A 20,572-nucleotide genomic window follows, 5' to 3' on the forward strand; every position below is an offset into this window, starting at 1 on the left:
GTTTTCTTATAAAATAAGATGTCTTCAAGAAACATAAGCATATTTTTTTCGTGTTTTCATAAAAAGTATACATGTGACACTATTTGTAGGTCAACAGTGTTATTTGATATGTGACATACACGTAGATAGTGCCATGTTATTTCCAGCTGTGGTAAACACATTCGGTATTAAAGAACACTTCGGTATTTCGTGTCCTGTGTGAGAATGTACTTCAGACGTTCAAGCAGCGGTCCAAAAGAAATGCTGTCAAAACTTCATATTGCGACACTTAGATTCGATTTCCAGACCAGTAGATTAGAGTGCAACCTTTTCGCTAGTAACCCAGTGTCATTACCTTGAAAGTCATGTAAAGGAAAATTTGCCCTTAAATACTTAATATATATTTGTGTTAAATTTAATGGTTCGTGTTGTTCATTAGCAGTCAAAGATCGATGCAAATAGTTTGGTGTTAATTTAAGTAATGGATCTGAAATCAAACTCTGCCTTCGTCAGAAACATGACATCAGCAGATTCTTTTTCTTTTATTGCTAGTGGGGTGGGACTAAGTCCCTTGTAAGGCACATAGATCCCTGTGGTCGCGATGCAAGGACCAAGAAGGCCCACCCCTTATACATTCATACATACATTCAAGTAGCTTTTACTGCGGCCACTCCTGGCCTATTGTACCAGCCCCAGATGACAGGTGAGGGTGATTGTAGAGCAATTGGTGGAATGAAGATTGGCAAGGGAAACCGAAGTACTCGGAGAAAACCTGCCCCAGAGCCACTTTGTCCACTACAAATCCCACTTGACCAGACCCCGGGATTGAACCCGGGCCGCCGCGGTAGAAACCCAGCGACTAACCGCTTGAGCTATGGCGCGGCCAGCAGATTCTTGCGTTTTCGTTCATAGATTAGTTCTCTATTTTCAAAACATCCTGTTTTAGAATGTCACGTTTAATGGTGGTATTGGAATCTTAGCCATTAACTTAGAAGCCATGAATCAGTGTCAACTAAAATGTAAGTTTAGAAGGCTGTGGTAACCCGATAGCTAACGAACTTCATGTAATCTTCATGGAAGATGAGTACCTTCTGCTTCAAAAATTGGCTTGTCTCATTTTTTCTTCCATTTATTTCGTCCAACGGTACATTAAAATGTAAATTTGTTCGTTCCGATAGCTTCCCTAGAATGCTGATCTAACACCAATTTATAGAGCCCTGAAAATGCCCTCTTCTGATATGTTGCGCCGTGTAGGTTTTGTGTGAATCGATGTTTCGGAGGAAAATATCGCCTCCATCTTCAGGGTAGAAAAATCCGCGAGCGAGGAACCGGCATTAGCAGGTGGTTGCAATCTGCAGCAAGCAGTGTAGGAATTTATGGCCTAAGCGTCATATATTCCTTTCAAGAATTACTTAATTTATGAATAACGCTTCTTATATTCATGGTTATTTAATGACGCTGTCGGCAGTTCTGACCGTGTGACGTCGAATGATAGGAAAAGAAGTATGCAATGAATTGCATGGAATAGGAAGGAAACGGCCGTGGCATAATTTGACGTATTACAAATTGCAGGGATCCAAGGCATGATAAACCTCAGACATGACAGCCTGTCTCCGGATAAATTTTGAACTCAGGGCCTTCTGATCACGCAGAAGGAAAGTTACCCAGTCGACCGTGAAGTTCAGTCCAGAGACTATAAAATCAAACTCCTTCATATGAGAAGATCTCTGTAATATCATTTGATATATCTGTTTTAAATGATATTATGATTTAGCACCTGTTAATGAACTGGATTTAAAGATCCTTTGCAAATACAGTACACTAGAACCACTACGAACCCACAATCCTTATCTATTTCCACCAATAGACTATACCAGCAGCCCTTACATAAATAATCCATATATTCTTCGGCATGTCTCAGCGTAATATGAAGTGCAAACTCTAATCCAAATTTATAAACGAGGCTGTAAATTGTTAACGTCCCGCTGTGAGGACATCTCTCCTGCTAGACCTGCACTCTCAATAAATTCTGTAATATCTCTGGAATAGTTGTTCGGACAATAGCCCAAGGATGGGAAGCATCACGTAGCGGCTATTCTGCTTCTTGGAAATGTCACCACTTTATTCTTACACATTTAAGCGTGCAAGCCCTGAGGTATGGATGAGACTAAGCAGGATGGTGAGGCCGCAAAACAGAGAAATAAGAGACTTATGTATCAACCGGCACGGACTGAATCGAAACAGATGTTAAAAAAAAGGTCGCATCTTTTATAGGAAGTTTTAATAAGTTAGAGGAAGGTTACAGAATCACTGCCTTCGGAGTTACACTGCTTTTAACAAAATAAACTTTGTTTTGAGTGCCTCAATCTTAACAGAAGGACTAACTGTAATTTTATTGTAACAGATTTGATCAACGCGTTACCAGGAAACAGATTTGCAAATATGAATACAGGCAACAATAGAAGAAAAAACATGGAGCTATAGAAAGTCTCTTTCCAGGCAACGCAGCAGTAAACATACATGTGTACATCCATGGAGACGATGTCTTCCGTGGGGTCCGTGCAAAGGAATTATATTGAAAACAAACGGCACTATGATTCAGCTCTGAGTCTTCGGTTGAAGATCGTCGACCTGTGAAGATTTGAAGTGTGATTAGAAGGCTTCATTCATGTGTAATAGTTGGAGAGTGTGGTTCAGTGAGACTGCTATAGTTCTTGCATTTTAATTGTGATACCAGGAGAGGACCAGTGTGTGGAAATCAGCGATAGCGCTGTATTTAAATATGATTAAGAGATATTGGAACCAAGGTGCTATTAAATCCAAGCATCCGAACTAGAACCCGTCATTCTCGTCACGCGCACCACCCTACATATGCCAATATTTAAATAATAACTAATAATAATAATAATACCTGACCTATAGCTAACAACATGCTGCAAGGCTTTCCGTCCGAACTTAAAGGATACTGAGTCGACCAAGAAAATCCCAACAGTTACGGCACTCAGAGCTACATTATTATGTTTAAAAAAATATCCGGTCATAATCCTCAAGGGGCCTGACTCCAAGAAGAACTGATAGCGGTAAACCTCCAGTCCTAACTCTGACTCTGACTCTGAGTTGCAGTCAGAGAACTGCTGCTGTTAGAATCTGGTAGCCAAGGCCGGGGACAGTTCTGGAGCCCAGAGGAAGAGAACGACCGCGGTTGGAAGCCGCTACCAAGCAACGGCAGTGAAGACGTAACTGTGAACACTAATGTGTGTAATATTACGCTGTAAATTGTAGTCACTCTCTGTATAAAAGTTTTTTTTTATATATTTCTTGCTATTTACAATCTACTCTACAAGGCAGCAATAAGTAAATATGTGTAAGAAATCACTTGTGCGGAGTGATCATCCAGTGATGATTCTCCTATGTAGTATACTATGCATTATGTTGTTGAGTACGGCTACCCATCTTCAACACTGTGTTCTTTTAAGTCTGAGGGCCATTGTCGTTTTAGTCTTCGTCTGATATTTCATGGGTTGCTTAGTTCAGTTACGCAACTGTCTGTATAAAAGTGTGCAATAAATCGAGTTATCAATCCAAAACCTGTCTGTAGTTAGTCTATCACATTAAAATACACAGGATATCCCAGGAGAGAAGGTCAGTATTCTGGGAGGTCATAGTATCAGTCATTCTAAGCAAGAAATTATACATGTACTTGTGTCCTCTTCCGAATTTTTTTCCGAGATAGAGTTATATAACTGCACAGTACATGAAGAAACATCAAGATGCACTCAGACCAGCAGCACGTCATGTCCTCACAAGAGGTGCAAAATACACTGATGATGACGATAGAATTTTCGAAAATGTAGTATACTGGGTAAACTGTACCAAATTTGTCACCTGAAAAGTAAGTACCGGAATTAGAAGCAGTACGTAACATCTCTCTATTACCAACAACTTCTGTGCTGTACAGTGAAATAGCTGTATCTCGGAAACCGTTCGGAATAGGACACGTGTACGAGTACCTATACAATTTCTTACTTAGAATTACCGATACCATGTCCTCCCAGAATATTGTCCTTTCTTCCTGGGACATCCTAATGAATGAATGAATATATAAGGGGTGGGTCCTCTCGGCCCTTCAGTGATCTGTGTGCCTACTCTTCTGATTATCCCCTCAGCAATCCTGCGCTTTGAATGAAGTGCAGAATTTTGTACGTAGGAGCGTCAAAATAGTCACTTGGTTCCATAAAATATTGACCCAAGTGACGTAATCTTAAATAAGCTAAGGCCTCACATTCACATAGGATATGTGTGGCTGCTTCATTTTCTTCTTGGCACCTCCCACAAGTGGGACTATCACTTAGTCCCAGTTTGAAGAGGTGTCCTTTAAGGTGACAGTGTCCTGTAAGTAGTCCCACCACCCATCGTAGCTGGTGGGACATCCTTGCTATAGGATGTTTTATACAGGCTTTGAAGGTGCGAATACGTTCACAATTACTTTCCATAGCGAGCTCCGTCCGTGTAGCTGCAATGGGTCTTTAGTTATCGTTGTCAAACCACAGTCAACCACAAATTATATTTGTAAAACTCCAAGGTACAGAAAAAACCGCTACTCATCTCGTCAATTGATTCCCCGTTATTGTGGAATTCGAGGTTCATTGTAATCTACAAAAAAGCCTTCCACTGGATAATATAATTATCCCTCCAAATGAGTCCAAATGTGCAGATATTACTTGCGTCATACTCCCTTTTAATGTTACCATCGCACTTATGCCAGTGTCTCCCAAACGGTCTCTTGTTGCGTACGAATTCCGTGAGCAGAGCCCTTCTTGTGAAGCAGATAGTTTCTCGGTTAGTCGAGAAATTCCTCACATTTTATGGAACACGAAACTTCATTCCCGTATTCACAAAATCTCCTGATATTCACAATTTTGAACCTAACGAATCCAATCCACACACCCTCAAAGGTGAACTTACCAAAGGCTGAAGCTGAACTCTCAGATGAAAGTACTACCGAAGTTGAGAATTCGTGGAGTCGTCATGTCCTACACGGCTTTATGACGGCATAACTGGGCACAAGTCTGCTATTTGTTATTTTTACTGCACTTAAGAGCCAGACAGAATTACCACTGGTTCCAGATTGCGAAGGGCTTGATTCGGCGGCAATTTGTTGGACTCAGTGAAGATATGTGCTGCCCATATGCGTCTTGTTCGGGCCCTCTTCCCTCCTCAGCAGAAATCATTTCGAAGACGGCAATAAATTGTTCCTATCTGCCTCACAGATGCTCTGAATAGACCTTACATGTCGGTAAGAGTTCAAACGAAATAGCTTCTCTGCACAGAGACATACTCTCCTCTTTTGTTTTCCCTCTCGGTATAATGATGGCATACCGTTTTATATAGTCCCCCCCCCCCTCACTTCTGCTTCTGAATACATCGCCCTATTGTGCTGTCCACTCGGCCGCGCGACTGTGGAAGCCGTGCGGAACCATCATTTTCATTTGTTTCTTCAAAGACTATTTCAATCATGGCTGGTTCTAGCCCATTTCCTTTTCTAAGGAAAGGCAAGGTCTACATTTTTGTCTCCATGTATGTGTTTGTGTGCCGTGAACCAACTGAAGAATTATCACGTAAATTGGTGTGAAAATCTTGCCAGTGAAGGTTACGGAATTTTTGTGTTTCATAATTCCCTAAACTCAGTAATATCACCATAGCATGTATGCAAATTATGAGATGGAAGCAACAACTAAATATAGTTTCCTGTAAGTAACAAATATCTTCCTGTTTTAACCCTAATATTAATCCCCATGGGAACAATATTATATTTAAGCATCCTGTTACACTCACACAATATATATGAGACAAACTCCGTCTTAAGTGCAACAATTTAATTGTAGTTCTTCCTTCTTTCCTTCCTCCACACTACATGTTTCGGCCCTAAATGGCCATCATCAGGTGTATATTCTTACGTAGCTGCTACACTGCCCGTAGTTTAAAATTTAAAACACCAGTCTTTTCCATTTTATGTATGTTAACAAAGATTATATATATATGTTATATAATTTGAAGATAAAAAACTGAAATAAAAATATACATGACACAGAACAGTTACTCTGAAGGCGTGTATTATCTTCTGGAATGCGACGTGGCAGAAGTTCACTGACGTTTCGGCGGTTTGTGTTGCCTCAATCTGCAGGTCGACGAGTGAGTCATGTAAACACAAGTTTGTGTGATAGATTGCATGAATTACTCCTCGACCCTGAAAATGAAGTTAGAGCGTTTTTCTGAATCTTTGGTATATTTCTACCAGATTATACGGAGTCACATCACAAAGGATAGTAAATTTCATAGTCACTGGCGTGATAACCTCAAATCCCATCGTTACTGTATATTTTACTTGCCTCGTAGAGAAAGCAAATTATGCCTAAACAAATGAAGAATTATGTGGTGAGAAAATCCATACAGTTCACGAAGAGAAACAGGAGAACTTCCAGTTTGTGAGGACCTTCCATTATGATTGAATCTGGGAGCACTGGACAAAGAAATCTATGCAGGAAATATCATGGATCAGTTATTCTACTGGGAACACCACGCTTGGAGAGGAAGCGTACAATTTATCAGACTTCATAATGAAATCGGCTAGCAGATGGAAGCGGTAAAATGACCGAAGTTCCAGTAACAACAACCACGTGGTACGGGTCATGCTGCGTGTTCTTTTGAACACGGTAATGCACCTTCAGATTCCATGAAAGGCAGACAGTATCATGACCAGCTGAACGACCGTTACCTTCAGAATAACGACACTGATCTACATAGATAATTACGTCCGTAATTAATAAAACTAACATACTAATTCTCATATAATAATGCATTTTTCGAACCGGTAATTCTCTCCCATTACGGCAGCCGAATTCGTCCCCACGTTCACAGCTCTCCAGTTCAATTCAATTCAATTCAGTCCATATCTTGAAACCTTATTTCTTTGATATCCATTTTAATATTATTCTTCCACTTCCGCCTGGGTCTCCCAAATTGTATAGTTCTTTAAGATATTCGGCTAAATTGTTTACAAATTTATAATTTTTAAGGTTTCTCTATTTTGAATACTGTACCCTAAACTGTAATCGGTGTTCTTACAGTGTTAAAGCACTCAGGGAACTGAACCTGAAGTGGGCCCCACTGGACTTTCTCATACCCAGTTTAGGTCAGATGCATAATGGAAATAGTAAATGGGTGTAACATGGACTGCAAAATTTGCATATACTCAAAATATCTGTTGCTGTCATTATTCGTGTTGTTATTGTAAAGATTTATTGTTATTATTATTATTATTATTATTATTACTATTACTATTATTAACTTACTGTAATTCAAATCCTATTTACGTATGATTCATGCTGCTAAGAACTCTACGCCGGTCACGGTAGCAGAGCGGTCTAAGGAATGTACTGTCTTCGCTCGCTTGGAAACCGGGATCGTGGGTTCAAATCCCACTCAGGGCATGGATGTTTAGTTTATGTGTGTGCGTTTTTATGTGTTTGTGTACAGGTAGAGGCCTTGCGACGAGCTGATCACCCGCCCAAGGTGTCCTACCGAACGTTTAAGATCTAGAAAAACCGAAGTGAACGAAGAAGTTCATGGAGGTAGGTCTAGACCCACTGGGGCTGTAGTGCCAAAGGGAAAAAAACTCTACTCGTACTTAACAAATTTCTCAGAGGATGAAATATTTGGAAATGAACACTTTTATATTATAGAGGTAATATCCTGTTGCAGGTTTTTAAGATATTTTCAGTCACCGAGACACCAAATTCTCTCACATAACCCTTTGCCCGTCCTTATCCAAATGCTCGGCCTCTTTACCTCAGGAAAAAAACATCCATAATACCAATTGGATATGAAGGTGGACGCTGTGAAAAAGAGAAAATTCTTACCTCGCCTTGAATCGAACCCCGGCCATCCTGCCGGTAGTCCGTCGTTACACCGATTGAGCTACCCCAACTCCCATTATAGGCTGTAGTATTAATGATAATTAAAATTGCCGTGAGGAAGAAATGTTTTATCCACCCCTGTTTTACTTTCACCCCATAGACATCGTAAATGAAGTGTACTCCTGTGGACATAGCCTGTGAATATTTTCAGCGGGTATTGCTGCTTGAGTCTGGACCAGAGAAGAATCTGCATTCCTTTTATACACGAGGAGGCGGTAGCTTCAGAAGTCGTCCACAGTAGCTGCCCGACCACCTCTTGGAATTCCTCCCTTTGAGTGTGTGCAATGCAGACCTGTTCACATCCAGCTCAGAGTAAGCGGCACAGGTGTTCCTGTCTCTTGTCCAAAAAACATAACAGCAAATATACAGACCTATATCCTTACCCATTTTCATATGGATATGCCTATAGAACTTCAGGCTCCAACCCTAAGGCAAGGACATGAATTCTTGCCTTTAATTTTGAGGCGAGAGAGCACATTTGACATCCGTACAATTTTTTTTTCTCTCATCTTGCCCCCATTTTGGAGCGTAGGGCTGATTTCTCAAATTCATGATCATTTTACAGGCTGTAGGACTTTTTGGACGGGTGATCAGCTCGTCGCAAAGCCTCTACCTAAACACAGGACAACACAAACACAGAAAAAACGCATTACATACACCAAACATCCATGTCTTGTGTGGGATTCGAACCCACGATCCTGGCTTCCGAGCGAGCTACCGTAACCAGCGTGCATAAATTAGAGATTAATATTAAAATGGATATTACAGGAAATAGCATGTATGGATTGAATTCACTGAACTCATTATAAGATCTAGTGGCAGGATCTTGTGGTCTTCTAGTTCCGTTAAAAGTGATAATTTCTTTAACAGTCAGCTTCTCATGAAAGGCTGTGATCAATACAGTTAGGCTAACGAATTAAATCCATATTAATATTGCGTGTTGTTTTACATTGGTTCATTAATCTGAGGCCAAAACTTCAATTGGCGGTGTTTGAGAGCACAGCTCCGCGCAAGACGCTCTTCTCAAGAGAAGTAACAAGGAACTGGATAACTTCGTATGAAGTGATTAAGTCAAGGAGGATGGATTTTGGAGGATGTAGAAAGTATGGGGAAGTCACAAATACGTCCGTATACAGTTTATTGGAAGGCTAGATTAGAAAGAAGAGACGCATCTTAGCCCTAGGCCCAGAAGAAGGATAATATAAAAATCGATCATGTAAAGTTTTGGAGTAGATTTTATGAAAGCGATAGTGAATTCTGGTGTTCCTAAAAGCATGCAATGTCTTGAACAACAGAGCGACTGTAGCCTACACAAATGGCGGTCTCTGTCTTTCTGTTAGTTAAGTATTTCGTCGACCATCTAACGACGCTTTATCAAGAACAGAAGCTTGTTTTATAACTATCTAGATTTTGTAGTTTGTTTACTGAACGATGTCGGTTAATTAAAACCATTATTACTTTGTATCTGTTATTTATCGGGTTCGATTTTCGACCCAGTAATGCTCTGCTGACTTATTTTCGCGGTTCTCCTCAATATCTCCACTTAAATACTGAGAAGTACCGGTAGGTGTATTATTTATTGTTTCAATCCATTTCATATGGTCAGCCTCGATTTCTAAATAATAAAAACTCTGCAACCGTTTCTGAAGCGCCTTTACATAACATAATAAATGGTCAATTAACCGACTTTTCCAAGTGTGCATGGTATACAGAATTGAACTACTTGGTGATCATGAATGATCATAAATGGGGAACTTATAATCTCTATACTTATCTCCAAAATACGGTGATAATCGAACGTTGCAAGTGCTGAGGCCAGTTTTAACCCCCGTGACATAAACTGGCTGAAGGAAATTTCTCGGGAACTAATTTTTAGCCAGCTTCAGAGTCATGCTCACGTGAACCCGCCAGGGGTCCCAGCCCAATGTCAAATGAATCCAATTCACACTATGACGCTTTATGTGTCTTAACTATTCCATGAAGTTCAGACCTTTTTGAAAATCCTGTAGTTCCTCAGCTTCTCAAGAAATTCCCAGTATTGTATGCAACCCAAATGTTCATTATCATGTTCAGTGAAGACCGCTACTTGGGATCCCATCCTGAGCCAGATGAATCCATTCACACCATTTGATCACATAAGTTTAAGATTAATTTTAATAATATCCTCCATCTAGACCCCCCCCCCGTGCTTTTAAAATCTATTTTAATTTATCGTCCCATTTACTGTTGTGTCTCCGAATTTTGTAGACTAATATTCTGTATGCCATTCTTAAAAACGCTACATGCTCTGTCCAGCTCAGTCACCTAGAGTTTTAGTTCACAGACATTAACCAAACTATGAAGGAAATCGATTCTAAACTGAAGAAGCCAGAAAGTGATTATGAAGAAGACTGAGGCCAGTTATTTGAGAGCTGAGGTTTTCATGCCACCAAATGACTGACTGCAAAACTGCTGCTAGCCCTCGCCAGCACAGTGATTCTTGGTTCTGAGTCCCACGGGACTCATTACCATATTTTACTCTCTGAGGCTCTGGGAGCCTTCAAACCCCTGCGATTCATTGTTGCGTGCTTCTCGGATTCCGCGGAAGAATGTTTACTGAACCGTTGCCTAGGAATGGCTGCATTAGCGGCACCGCATTCCCCATTGTGTCCTTATTCGTTGCCGCGTCACCTGTGTTACCACGCCGTTGCCTAGCAACGGCCACATCTATTCGTTCCACTATTCAGGTTTTCAACTGTCATGTCACAGTATTATATTGTCACGTATTTGTGTTGTGCGTAATTTATAGATGGGTTTTGGATTGATGGCCAGATTTATTGCACACATACACCTTGTTACTACAATTCACAGACCACTTTGTCTCTCCATCATCTTCGACTGCCGTCTCAAGAGACTCCCTCAGTTTCCCTCTCAGCTGCCTGAGATCCTCGTTATATAGCTTCGGGGCGCCTCAGACAGAAAACACCTTTTCCTAACAATTCCTCCATTGTGTTCATTTCGCCGTTGGGTAGAGACGGCAGTTCTTATATTTGTTGTGTGCGTTTTTATTTCCGAGGGAACCTGTTTACCGAGTCGTTGCCTAGCAATGAACGCCTACTCTGGCTCCGCTATTCCGGCTTTCAGGCATCACAGTATCAATTTTTGTGTGATTCATTTTACGAAGCTGTCAGTTTTGCGGACTGATTTGTAGAACGGTAAGTTTGAAAGGATTTGGACGGTGGCGGTTTTTGCGGTATTGTTCTGGCATTTGCCTGGAAGATCTGAGAAAAACTATGAAAAGCGTCATTCAGGATTGGCGGCATCCCGGAAGAGATTCGAACGGAGCACCTCCGAATACAGGTACTGCTCCATTCTGTCGGTGACGATATTAATCTAATTGCTGCAGTCTCATCACCTTCCTTTGCCCGTTCGAGCCACCTCTGATGGACTCAAATGTTCTAGGACAGGCATGTCCAACTTCAAACAGGTTGTGATCAAATTTTTAGTGTCAAAACTGCCAGCGATCTACCACCCCCTCCCATCGTCGTACCTCGCTTTAAGCAAAAATATTGACAAAAATAATACGACACATGATGTTTGTAGTAAAAGCAAGATACATTGAAAGTAATGACTTACCTTGTTCGTTAAGAACAGAAAAATAGGAATGATGAATACGTATTTTCCCTTCAAAATCTGAATATAATCATATTGTATTACAAGTGAATTTACATGCTTTCATGTATAATTTCCTTCTAGGCCTACGAGATCGACCGGTCGATCGGGATCGACGCGTTGGACATGCCTGTTCTAGAATATCATGGGATATGCAGTTCAGAAAATAAGCCCTCCTGTTACACTGATGTCTAAGTATGCCTGTGAACCAGCTTCACAAATTCTCCGCACTGGAAACCGTACCGTTCACTGTGGAATGATACGCTTGTTCTCACATTCTCGTAACACAATGGGCTCATTTGTTTTGATGAGAGTAGCCTACACAGTAACCGAGAGCGGCAATGAATTCCACTCGCCTTTACTGACAACATTCCCCATGATTATTATGGTTACCGAACTGCTTACGAGGACGCTTCTCTGAATTCCGAGGGAACTTTTCAAACTCTTGTTGCCTGGATGCTTGCTGGTGACGGCTTATGTGGGCATTAATTATTTCTCATGGTGATGACTACGAAGATTACCGACTTTTCGAATGTGACACCATTTAGTCTGGTTGGGCGTTGCCGACATATAGAAGGCACATGCTTCCTCCGTATTCCAACCTGAAGATGGTAGCAGCATTTTCCTAGTAAACCTACCAAACCAGACGTTGTTACTTCCAAGAAGCTAGTAATATCTGATGAAGACCGGTGGTTAACCGCCGGCTTCCCACCGCGGCGGCCCGGGTTCGATCGCAGGTCAGGATATGTGGGATTTGTGGTGGACAAAGTGACACTGAGGCAGGTTTTCTCCAGGTGCATCGGTTTCCCCCGCCAATTGTCATTCCACAGACTGCTCCACACTCATCATCTTCTATCATTCGAGATTGGTAAAATGGGTCAAACAATGGCAAACGTGCAAAGTCTCATCCCAACCCAAGAAAAAGAAGCGATATCTGAAAGAAAATGCTTTGTTTTTCTAGGCCCTGTATTCCCTTTCAAGCCTCTCAAGACTGTAGGCCTATGTATCGTAATATGACCCTAATACCCAGGTCGGAACATCAGAAGAACGAAAGAAGGGTCAGCAGAGTGCATTACTCGAAGTCTTATTATTCACAATTCTTGCCAATAATTTACACTGTGACGTGTATACCCATTGCTACGCAACGACTCGGTAAACACGCCTGTTTTCTGTGCGGCCTGCGTGACTATATTGTTATGCAATGGTGCGGTAAACAGGCCTAAAACAATACGGGACAACAGACAACGGTGTTTACCGTGGGGTCCAAGCCAAGTAGTTATAAAGAAGAATTCAATTGAGCATTATAAAGTGAAAAGTTGAGTTTCGTGGCGCCAGCCTGCCGGGATATGAGCTTGGGGGCTCATAAATTAAAGAGATTGTTATAAATCCGTTGCCAGGATACGACTAGTGAAGACTGAAAACACAAGTGCGTGTGTAACGGTGAACTGTAAAATGTGTAGATCAGCGATAGCGCTGTAATTTCCTGTAGTCACGAGTTGTGCTAATGTATAAGGTGCAATAAATCCAATCGTCCAATCCAAAACCCGTCTATAGTCACTAATACACGTGACAATACTAATTGTTTCTGGCAGCAAAGCTTGTAAAGTTTGAATGATTTAACATCGAATTCCAATGGAAACTACATTCTTTGTTTAGAATACTTGATGATTTGTAAATTGAACCTGTTCAATTGTAGTTAACATTTCAAATCTGATGTCTTCACAGCCCTGACTACATAATTATACGTCGTTGAATACGGATCGAGACAAAGAGTTCTCAGTTTGCTGAAAAATTGTGCAAAACATTTTTTTTAATTGTACTCTGACGAATAGGAAATTGTTTGCCTTTCAGAGTTTATGTCAGGAGATACAGAATCTGCTTTCGGTACAAAAGTCACTGGATCCTTATAATTTATAATTTTAATGTTTGTCCTTACGTTTCCCGCACTACTTTCCAAATCTGTTCACTAATCCGATGACAGTGTTCATATTTATAATAAGTATTACTGCTGCAAATTTTTTAGACGGTGAGTACTGGGGGTGGGGTAGCACCGAGGGGCGTGCTTGTGCCCTGGACGCGGTCACATTTCGACATCTAAGTACACAGCCCCGTGAGCTCATCTTCTACCATTTTTTAACATGCATCACAGGCCGCGCCATAGCTCAAGCGGTTAGTCGATGGCTTCCCACAGCGGCGGCCCGGGTTCGATCCCGAGGTCTGGTCATGTGGGATTTGTGGTGGACAAAGTGGCGCTGGGGCAGGTTTCCTCCGAATACTTCGGTTTCACCAGTCGATCTTCATTCCACCAGTTGCTCCACAATCACCCTCACCTATCATCTGGGGGTGGTGCAATAGGCCAGAAGTGGCCGCAGTACAAGGGACTTAGTCCCAACCTACTAGCAATAAAAAAAACATGCATCACAAACGATTCTGTAACATTATCCGGGCCGATCACGGTGGCCAAGCGATCTGAGGCATCAACAATCTTCAACCGCTCGAAAACTGAGATCGTGTGTTCGAATCCCACTCGAAGCATGGGTGTCTTGTGTGCGATTATTCTGTGTTTGTGTTGTCCTGTGTGTAGGTAGCGGCCTTGCGGTGGCTGATCCCCCGTCAAACGAGTCCTACCGGCTGTGTATAAGACTAAGAAATTGAAAATGCGGCCAAGGTCCACAAAGGTCGTAGAGTCATAATAGATACGTATGTAGATAGAAATGTTATCCTCAGCAGAAATACCCCCCTTTCCTGGGATAAATTTTCTTCCCTTGGGAATGTCAAGATCTGTAGCAACTAAGACTTCAAAGAACCGTCTTCCTTCGCTCGAACAGTGGGATCGTGGGTTCGAATCCACTCGAGGATGAATGTATGTATATGCGTTTATTCTGTGTTTCTGTTGTCCTGTGTATAGGTAGCGGCCTTGCGACGGGCTGATTCCTCGTCCAAGGAGTCCTACCGACTGCGTAAAAAAGATTGCGAAACTGAAGAAGAGGCCAGGGCCCAATAAAGGGCTGTAGGACCATTAAAAGAATGAATGAAGATTTCAAAGGAAGGATAACAGTCAAATCAGTGAATTAATGGCATTAATTTAGGATTTGGAGTGAAGATTCTATCAACATACAAAAAATATTCTACGTGTTAATGCATGCACATCATGTTAACATCTATAACTGCCGTACAGATTGGTAAGAGTAGGGAGTAAATCTCATTATATCCTTGGATACGGATGCAGATCACCCTGGTGATACTGGAGATATCTCGGTATCGGTCATCAAATAAAATAATAGCACAGCATAATCACAACCCGAAACGTTAATACGTGTATGACTGGAGCGAACTCTGAAAACTTTGAGATCAGAGACTGTGGACCGGGGTCAATACATTATTGGTATGATAACTTTACGATTGCACAGTAGATAGACGCTGGATCCTGAGCAAGGGTCGATATGGACTATCCATTTTAACTAATATAATCTGCGAAACCTGAGTTTCTGACGGCGATGGTTATAAGGAGTAGTACCTTCTGATGTTGGAATGTGACACCGTCTAGTCTGATACATTTTCGGCGTCATACCCCGGAAGTCAGTATCCTTCATTTTCTAATCTAAATATTGCGACACGTTTTTAGATAAGTAACGCTCAGTTTCATCAGTCAACTAAGCCTGTCACCTTACTTGGTAAAGCTGTCCCTGTATCAGGCCGTCAAGGCCCATAGGGTTGTGAGACGTCGAGGCTCCCACAATTTCTCTAGACAACCGGCCCACAGATGGAAGTGATGTTGTGAGGCTTACGCGCCGGCCACCTTTTATCCTCCAGGAAGATTCTTGGTACTCACTATTGTTAGAGGATGAATCTACCCCAGGGCCATAATGTGACTGGAAGGATCAGGTCACTTGAAAAATCAATGACCTCATCGGGAATCTAACCTGCGACCTTCCGTTTTGTAGCATAATTCCTCAATCACGTTACAGCGTGCCCCTCACCTGTGTAAATTAATATATACTAAATCTGATTCGATAAACGAATGGGTGAACTAATGAATTAATGAATGACCAACCAATTGACTGAGTAATTAACTGACTGACTAAATAATGGAATGTCTGGCCGACTGACTGACCAACTACTGGGTTATGTACGTTAACTGTAAGAACAGCTGCATGATCAACCGACCGATCAATAACATAAATTAATAAATGGCTGATGGACCAACTCTCTATTCACTCCATTAACTCATAGATTAAGAGAGTGACCGACTCATAAATAGTACAGAACTAACTAAAAATAATCAAAGTTTCAAATCCTGGAGCCAAACGAAGTACATAGTTCTGCTATAACCGGTCCGACTTGTTTCATGCAGGTTTCCTCAACGGACATCGGCTGGAGCACTACTAATAACAGAACACAATGACAATTAAACGGCTGAAGTAATAACACAAGAGGCATTGCACACAGTACCTATATTATCTGACGTCTGTTGTAGATTCGCCGCTGGACCTGTCCATGTCGCTGCTGTCTCGGGTTCTCATCTCGAATTCCTCCTCGCCCCCTAGCGGCGGCGACACTGACGAGCGGAAGTCCGTGTCCGGGGAATCTCTGTCTTCCGCGGCGTCTTCAGCCGGCGATCTGCTGGACACGTTGCGTCACGACGCCTGCGCCACCCTTCTCCAACCCTCGCCAAAGTCCCGCCCTCCGCGTGGCGAGAGAACGCTTCTCCCGTGTGAAGTGTGCGGCAAGGCTTTCGACAGACCCTCTCTGCTCAAGAGGCACATGCGCACACACACAGGTAAGCTCACATCTTTACTTCTTTCAGTTCTTCTCTGCACTCGTCCTTCTTCATTCCTTTCATCATTGCTGTGTTCCTTTCTCGAGTTCGTTTCCTTGTTTCTTTATTATTTATCTTCCTTAGATCTGTATTTATTAACGTTGATTCATTCTCTTTCTCTGTGTCTCTCTCCACGTCATTTATTATTTCTATTTTCTCTCTTTATTTCCTTTTTCTTTCTGTATTACTTCCAATGTGCCTGTCACGGAAGCCGGACGGTCTAAAACCTGTACTATCGTCGCTCGCTCTGAAGCCGGGATCGTGGGTTCGAATCCCACATAAGGTATGGATGTTTGGTATGTGTGTATATGTTCATTTTGTGTTTGTGTTGTCCTGTGTTTAGGTAGAGGCCATGGGACAAGCTGATCACTTGTCAAAGGAGTCCTACCATCTATAAAATATTAATGAAACTGAAGATCAGAGGCCAGGGCCCAAGGGGACTCTAGAGCCAGTGAAAAAGAATACTTTCCCTGTACTCTTTCTTCGTTTTTTGTATTTCTAACTGAATTTTAATTATAGATCTTAGGTGAAAGCCGTCACAGACAAAGCTATCCCTGTAACAAGCCGTAGAGGCCCATAGGGTTGTGAGACGTCGAGGCTGTCACATTTTTCTAGAAAATCAGCTCACAATTGGCACTAAGGTTGTCAACCTTACGCGCCGGCCAGCCGTCCTTCACCCCCAGGAAGATTCCTAGTACTCATTTCTGATAGACGTGTGTGCAATATGAATATTAGTTTTCGGTATTTGTCAATTGATCATAAAGTTCTTTAGTGCACGTGTACTTTGCTTAAAAGCTGTATGAGCCACTCCGTAACATGAACGTTGGTTACATGGTCATATTCCCTGCGCTGGATTCATTGGGTTTTTCTTGATTCGCTGCGACTCAGTGTCTGTTAAGTACTTTAATAAAGCATCTGTTTTACACATATAAGCTTATTCGAACGAGAAATACGTGTATGCATGCTCTGAAATAAATACAGGCACTTCTAAACGGTTCAAATGATAGCATGAGAGGTCTCCACTGGCACTCCGTGTGCAACTTGCTGCAATTGCAAGAGTCGTCTCTGTGACAATGTGTGAAGTGTTTAATACTACATCAGTAATGCACAACCCTAGTCCTGCGGGCCATATACAGCTCGCCAAGGCCGCGCCATAGCTCAAGCAGTTAGTCACTGGCTTCCCACCGCTGCGGCCCGGGTTCGATCTCGGGTCTGGTCAAGTGGGATTTGTGGTGGACAAAGTGGCGCTGGGGTGAGTTTTCTCCGAGTACTTCGGTATCCCCTGACAATCTTCATTCCACCAATTTCCCCATTATCATAATCACCCGGGGCAGACTACAATAGGCCAATTAGTGGCGGCTGTGCCGAGTGGACTCAGTTCGACTCCACCCCCCAATAAGAGAATTAAAAAAAAATAATTACAACTCGCCAAATAAAATGCTACGTGACAAGTTACTAAATGTATTTAAATGCGCGTTATCGATGTTGCTATGTTCATAAGTCGGCACTTTATCAGTTGTCAAAATATATTCTTTAGGTTGCTTTTGTGTGATTTTTTTCTGTCAAAGGATCCTCGGCTCACGTAAAACAGTTGTAGCTTCTATGTACTGTGTTTTACCAATCGCCGTTACCAAACAATTACCACTTATGGACCAGAGCAGGCAAAAATCTAATTATTTTGTAGAAATTCCGCCTACACCGAAAAGGACCGTCATTGGGTTTGGGAAATTTCCGGCTATCGGTGTTTTAATTGAAATGAACTTTCGCCTGAAATCAGAGCTTTCTGCATCTAACTGTTTCTGTGAATGTTGCCGGTCAGACGAATATTAAAATTGCAATATTTGGTTCCCAGTTTGCTGCTTCGAATCAAGCTGTCAGTTTGTCTAGTACACTCTGCCTGTTCTCTGTGATATTGTGATCTTTTGTCTTTGTGTTATGAGTTTTTTATTAAGGTCTTTCAACTATAGCGCTTGTAAGTCCTGAGCTGGGACGTAATCATTATTAAATTAAACGTTTTATGTGAAATCGTTCATTTTCTAAAGAAAATAAATGAAACTAAGAAGCCTCGAAAGTAGTGGCAGAGAAGGAGCAGATTCGTGAAAATAAATGTAGCACAGTATGCCTGAGTTTTGAGTAAAATATAGGGGTGCTGAAAGAGTAAAATTGTGGATGATATTTTCAAATAAAATATACAAATTTAAATAAAAATTAATCTGGAGAATTAACGAAAACAGAAGTACCTTCTCTAGTTCGTGCACTCATGGTGCAACAATATCTCTTTTAAATGAATTTTCAGATTCTGCAGAACAAACCGTTGAAGGAAATTTAAGTATTTCGCTGGCTCTGCAGCCCCCTGGGCCCTGGCTTCTGATTTTCAGTTTAATGATCATTTTACAGACGCTAGAACTCCTTGAAGAATTGACAAGCTCGTCGCAAGGCCTCTAACTAAACACAGGAAAAAACAAACACAGAATAAGCACATATACTACACAGTCAATAAGTTCGTGGAAGGGCCGCAAAGCGTCGTACGGAAATTTACTGCCAATAGGCTTCAGCAATGTTTTCGGCAGCTATATCGACGTTGGCAGACTTGCATAGCGGCCAACGGCAACTATATCAAGGGCCGGTGTGGATTTGCGTAAGTGTATGTGAATACCTTGTAATATGATGCGATAAAACCACATTCCACGAACTTAATGACTCTACCACGTATATACCAAACATCCATGCCTTACGTGGGATTTGAACCCAATTTCCCGGCTTCAGAGCGAGGGAAGACAATACATGCCTTAGACCGCTCGGCTACCGTGACCAGCAAAATTTAACTATATTCCACTTAATTATCAAGTTATAATGGAATTTCAACGGAGATGATTTAGTTTAATAATTTTTTTTTTGTTCGGTCACAAAAGTTTCTTTTCATAATTTGTGCGAAAGTGCCTGAAGTCATCGGTTTGACCCGAATGATAGTCCAAAGGTGGGTAGCTAATATTTCAGAAGATATTAAAATTAAAATTTCCTGGATATTCAACAGCAGTGTCTATGCTCATTTGCTGCTGCTGAGTTAACGGACATCACTTCAACTGTATAACTGTATATATTTTCACGTGGAGTAATATTTCATTTTGAAATATTTAAAAAACTTGTAGAACTTAATTCATTTCAAGATCAGACAAAGGATCGAGTTTCTTTTTGACATTAACAATCAACAGAGATAACTTTACTTACTTTTTTTTTACTACTCAACGACGGAGAGTTGAAGGTGTTTCCTGTTGAAGTCGAAAGTGAATATGTGACTTGTACTCTTCCGGCAAATAATCTATGGGCATTTTAATGATCTAAAAAGCAAGTAATTATTACGTGAACTATACAACACCTCTCGGCCTCCTGAATGAAATTATCATTGACTTATTCACAGCTTTTGAATATTTACAGTTGTCACTTTGCTTACAGCTAGAGAATGGTTGAATATGCAAAAATAAGTCGTTATATGAGACAAGTGGAATATCCCAGCAATTGTAGAATTCAATGAGGACAGACCGTCGTTCAGAACATTTTCTAACCCCTTTGTAGCATCTTGTGAGAATTCTGAACCTACTTTGCACCTCAAAGTATTTCACCTACACTATGATGCACTTGTGCCTAAATTCAAACAAGGCGATTTGCTTAACTTTCTAATGAAAAATATCCGAATCCGTGGCTGAAGGTGGCGTGGTTCGAAGGGAAATTTTGGAACAAGTTCTCTCACTGACAAAGCTGAATCAATCTACTCAGCGGACTCAAGACTAGGTAAAATGTAAAGCTATCCCTGTAACAGGCCGTGGAGGCCCATAGGGTTGTGAGACGTCGAGGTTCCCATATTTTCTAGACAGTCGACTCACAGATGGCGGTAAGGCTGTCAGCCTTAAGCTCCGGCCGCCGTTTACCCCCAAGGAAGATTTTTGGTACTCATTTTTGTTTGGCTGTGTCGACCACAGAGCCATAGTGCGGCTGGAAGGACTAGGTCAATTAAACAATCCAATGTTCTCATCGAGAATTGAACCTGCGACCTTCCAGCTTGTAGTATAATACCTCTACCAACTACGCTACCGCGTGCTCACACGTCGGTAGAGACTAGGAAATTAAACTCTCACTTTGTCCTTCCCCT

The 20,572-nt window shown here is 41.6% G+C and overlaps 1 protein-coding gene across 1 annotated transcript in view; it reads left to right on the top strand.

The window, feature by feature from the left end:
- The window catches only part of LOC111872937 (zinc finger protein interacting with ribonucleoprotein K), a 486,178-nt gene that overhangs the window by 295,949 nt on the left and 169,657 nt on the right, over positions 1 to 20,572 (top strand). The window contains exon 6 of the mRNA XM_023867237.2: positions 16,084 to 16,386. Within this exon, the coding sequence (XP_023723005.1) occupies positions 16,084 to 16,386 (303 nt within the window). The remainder of the gene's footprint in view (positions 1 to 16,083; positions 16,387 to 20,572) is intronic.

This window comes from Cryptotermes secundus, unplaced genomic scaffold, assembly GCF_002891405.2.
Source record: "Cryptotermes secundus unplaced genomic scaffold, Csec_1.0 scaffold407, whole genome shotgun sequence".
In the NCBI taxonomy this organism is placed as follows: Eukaryota; Metazoa; Arthropoda; class Insecta; order Blattodea; family Kalotermitidae; genus Cryptotermes; species Cryptotermes secundus.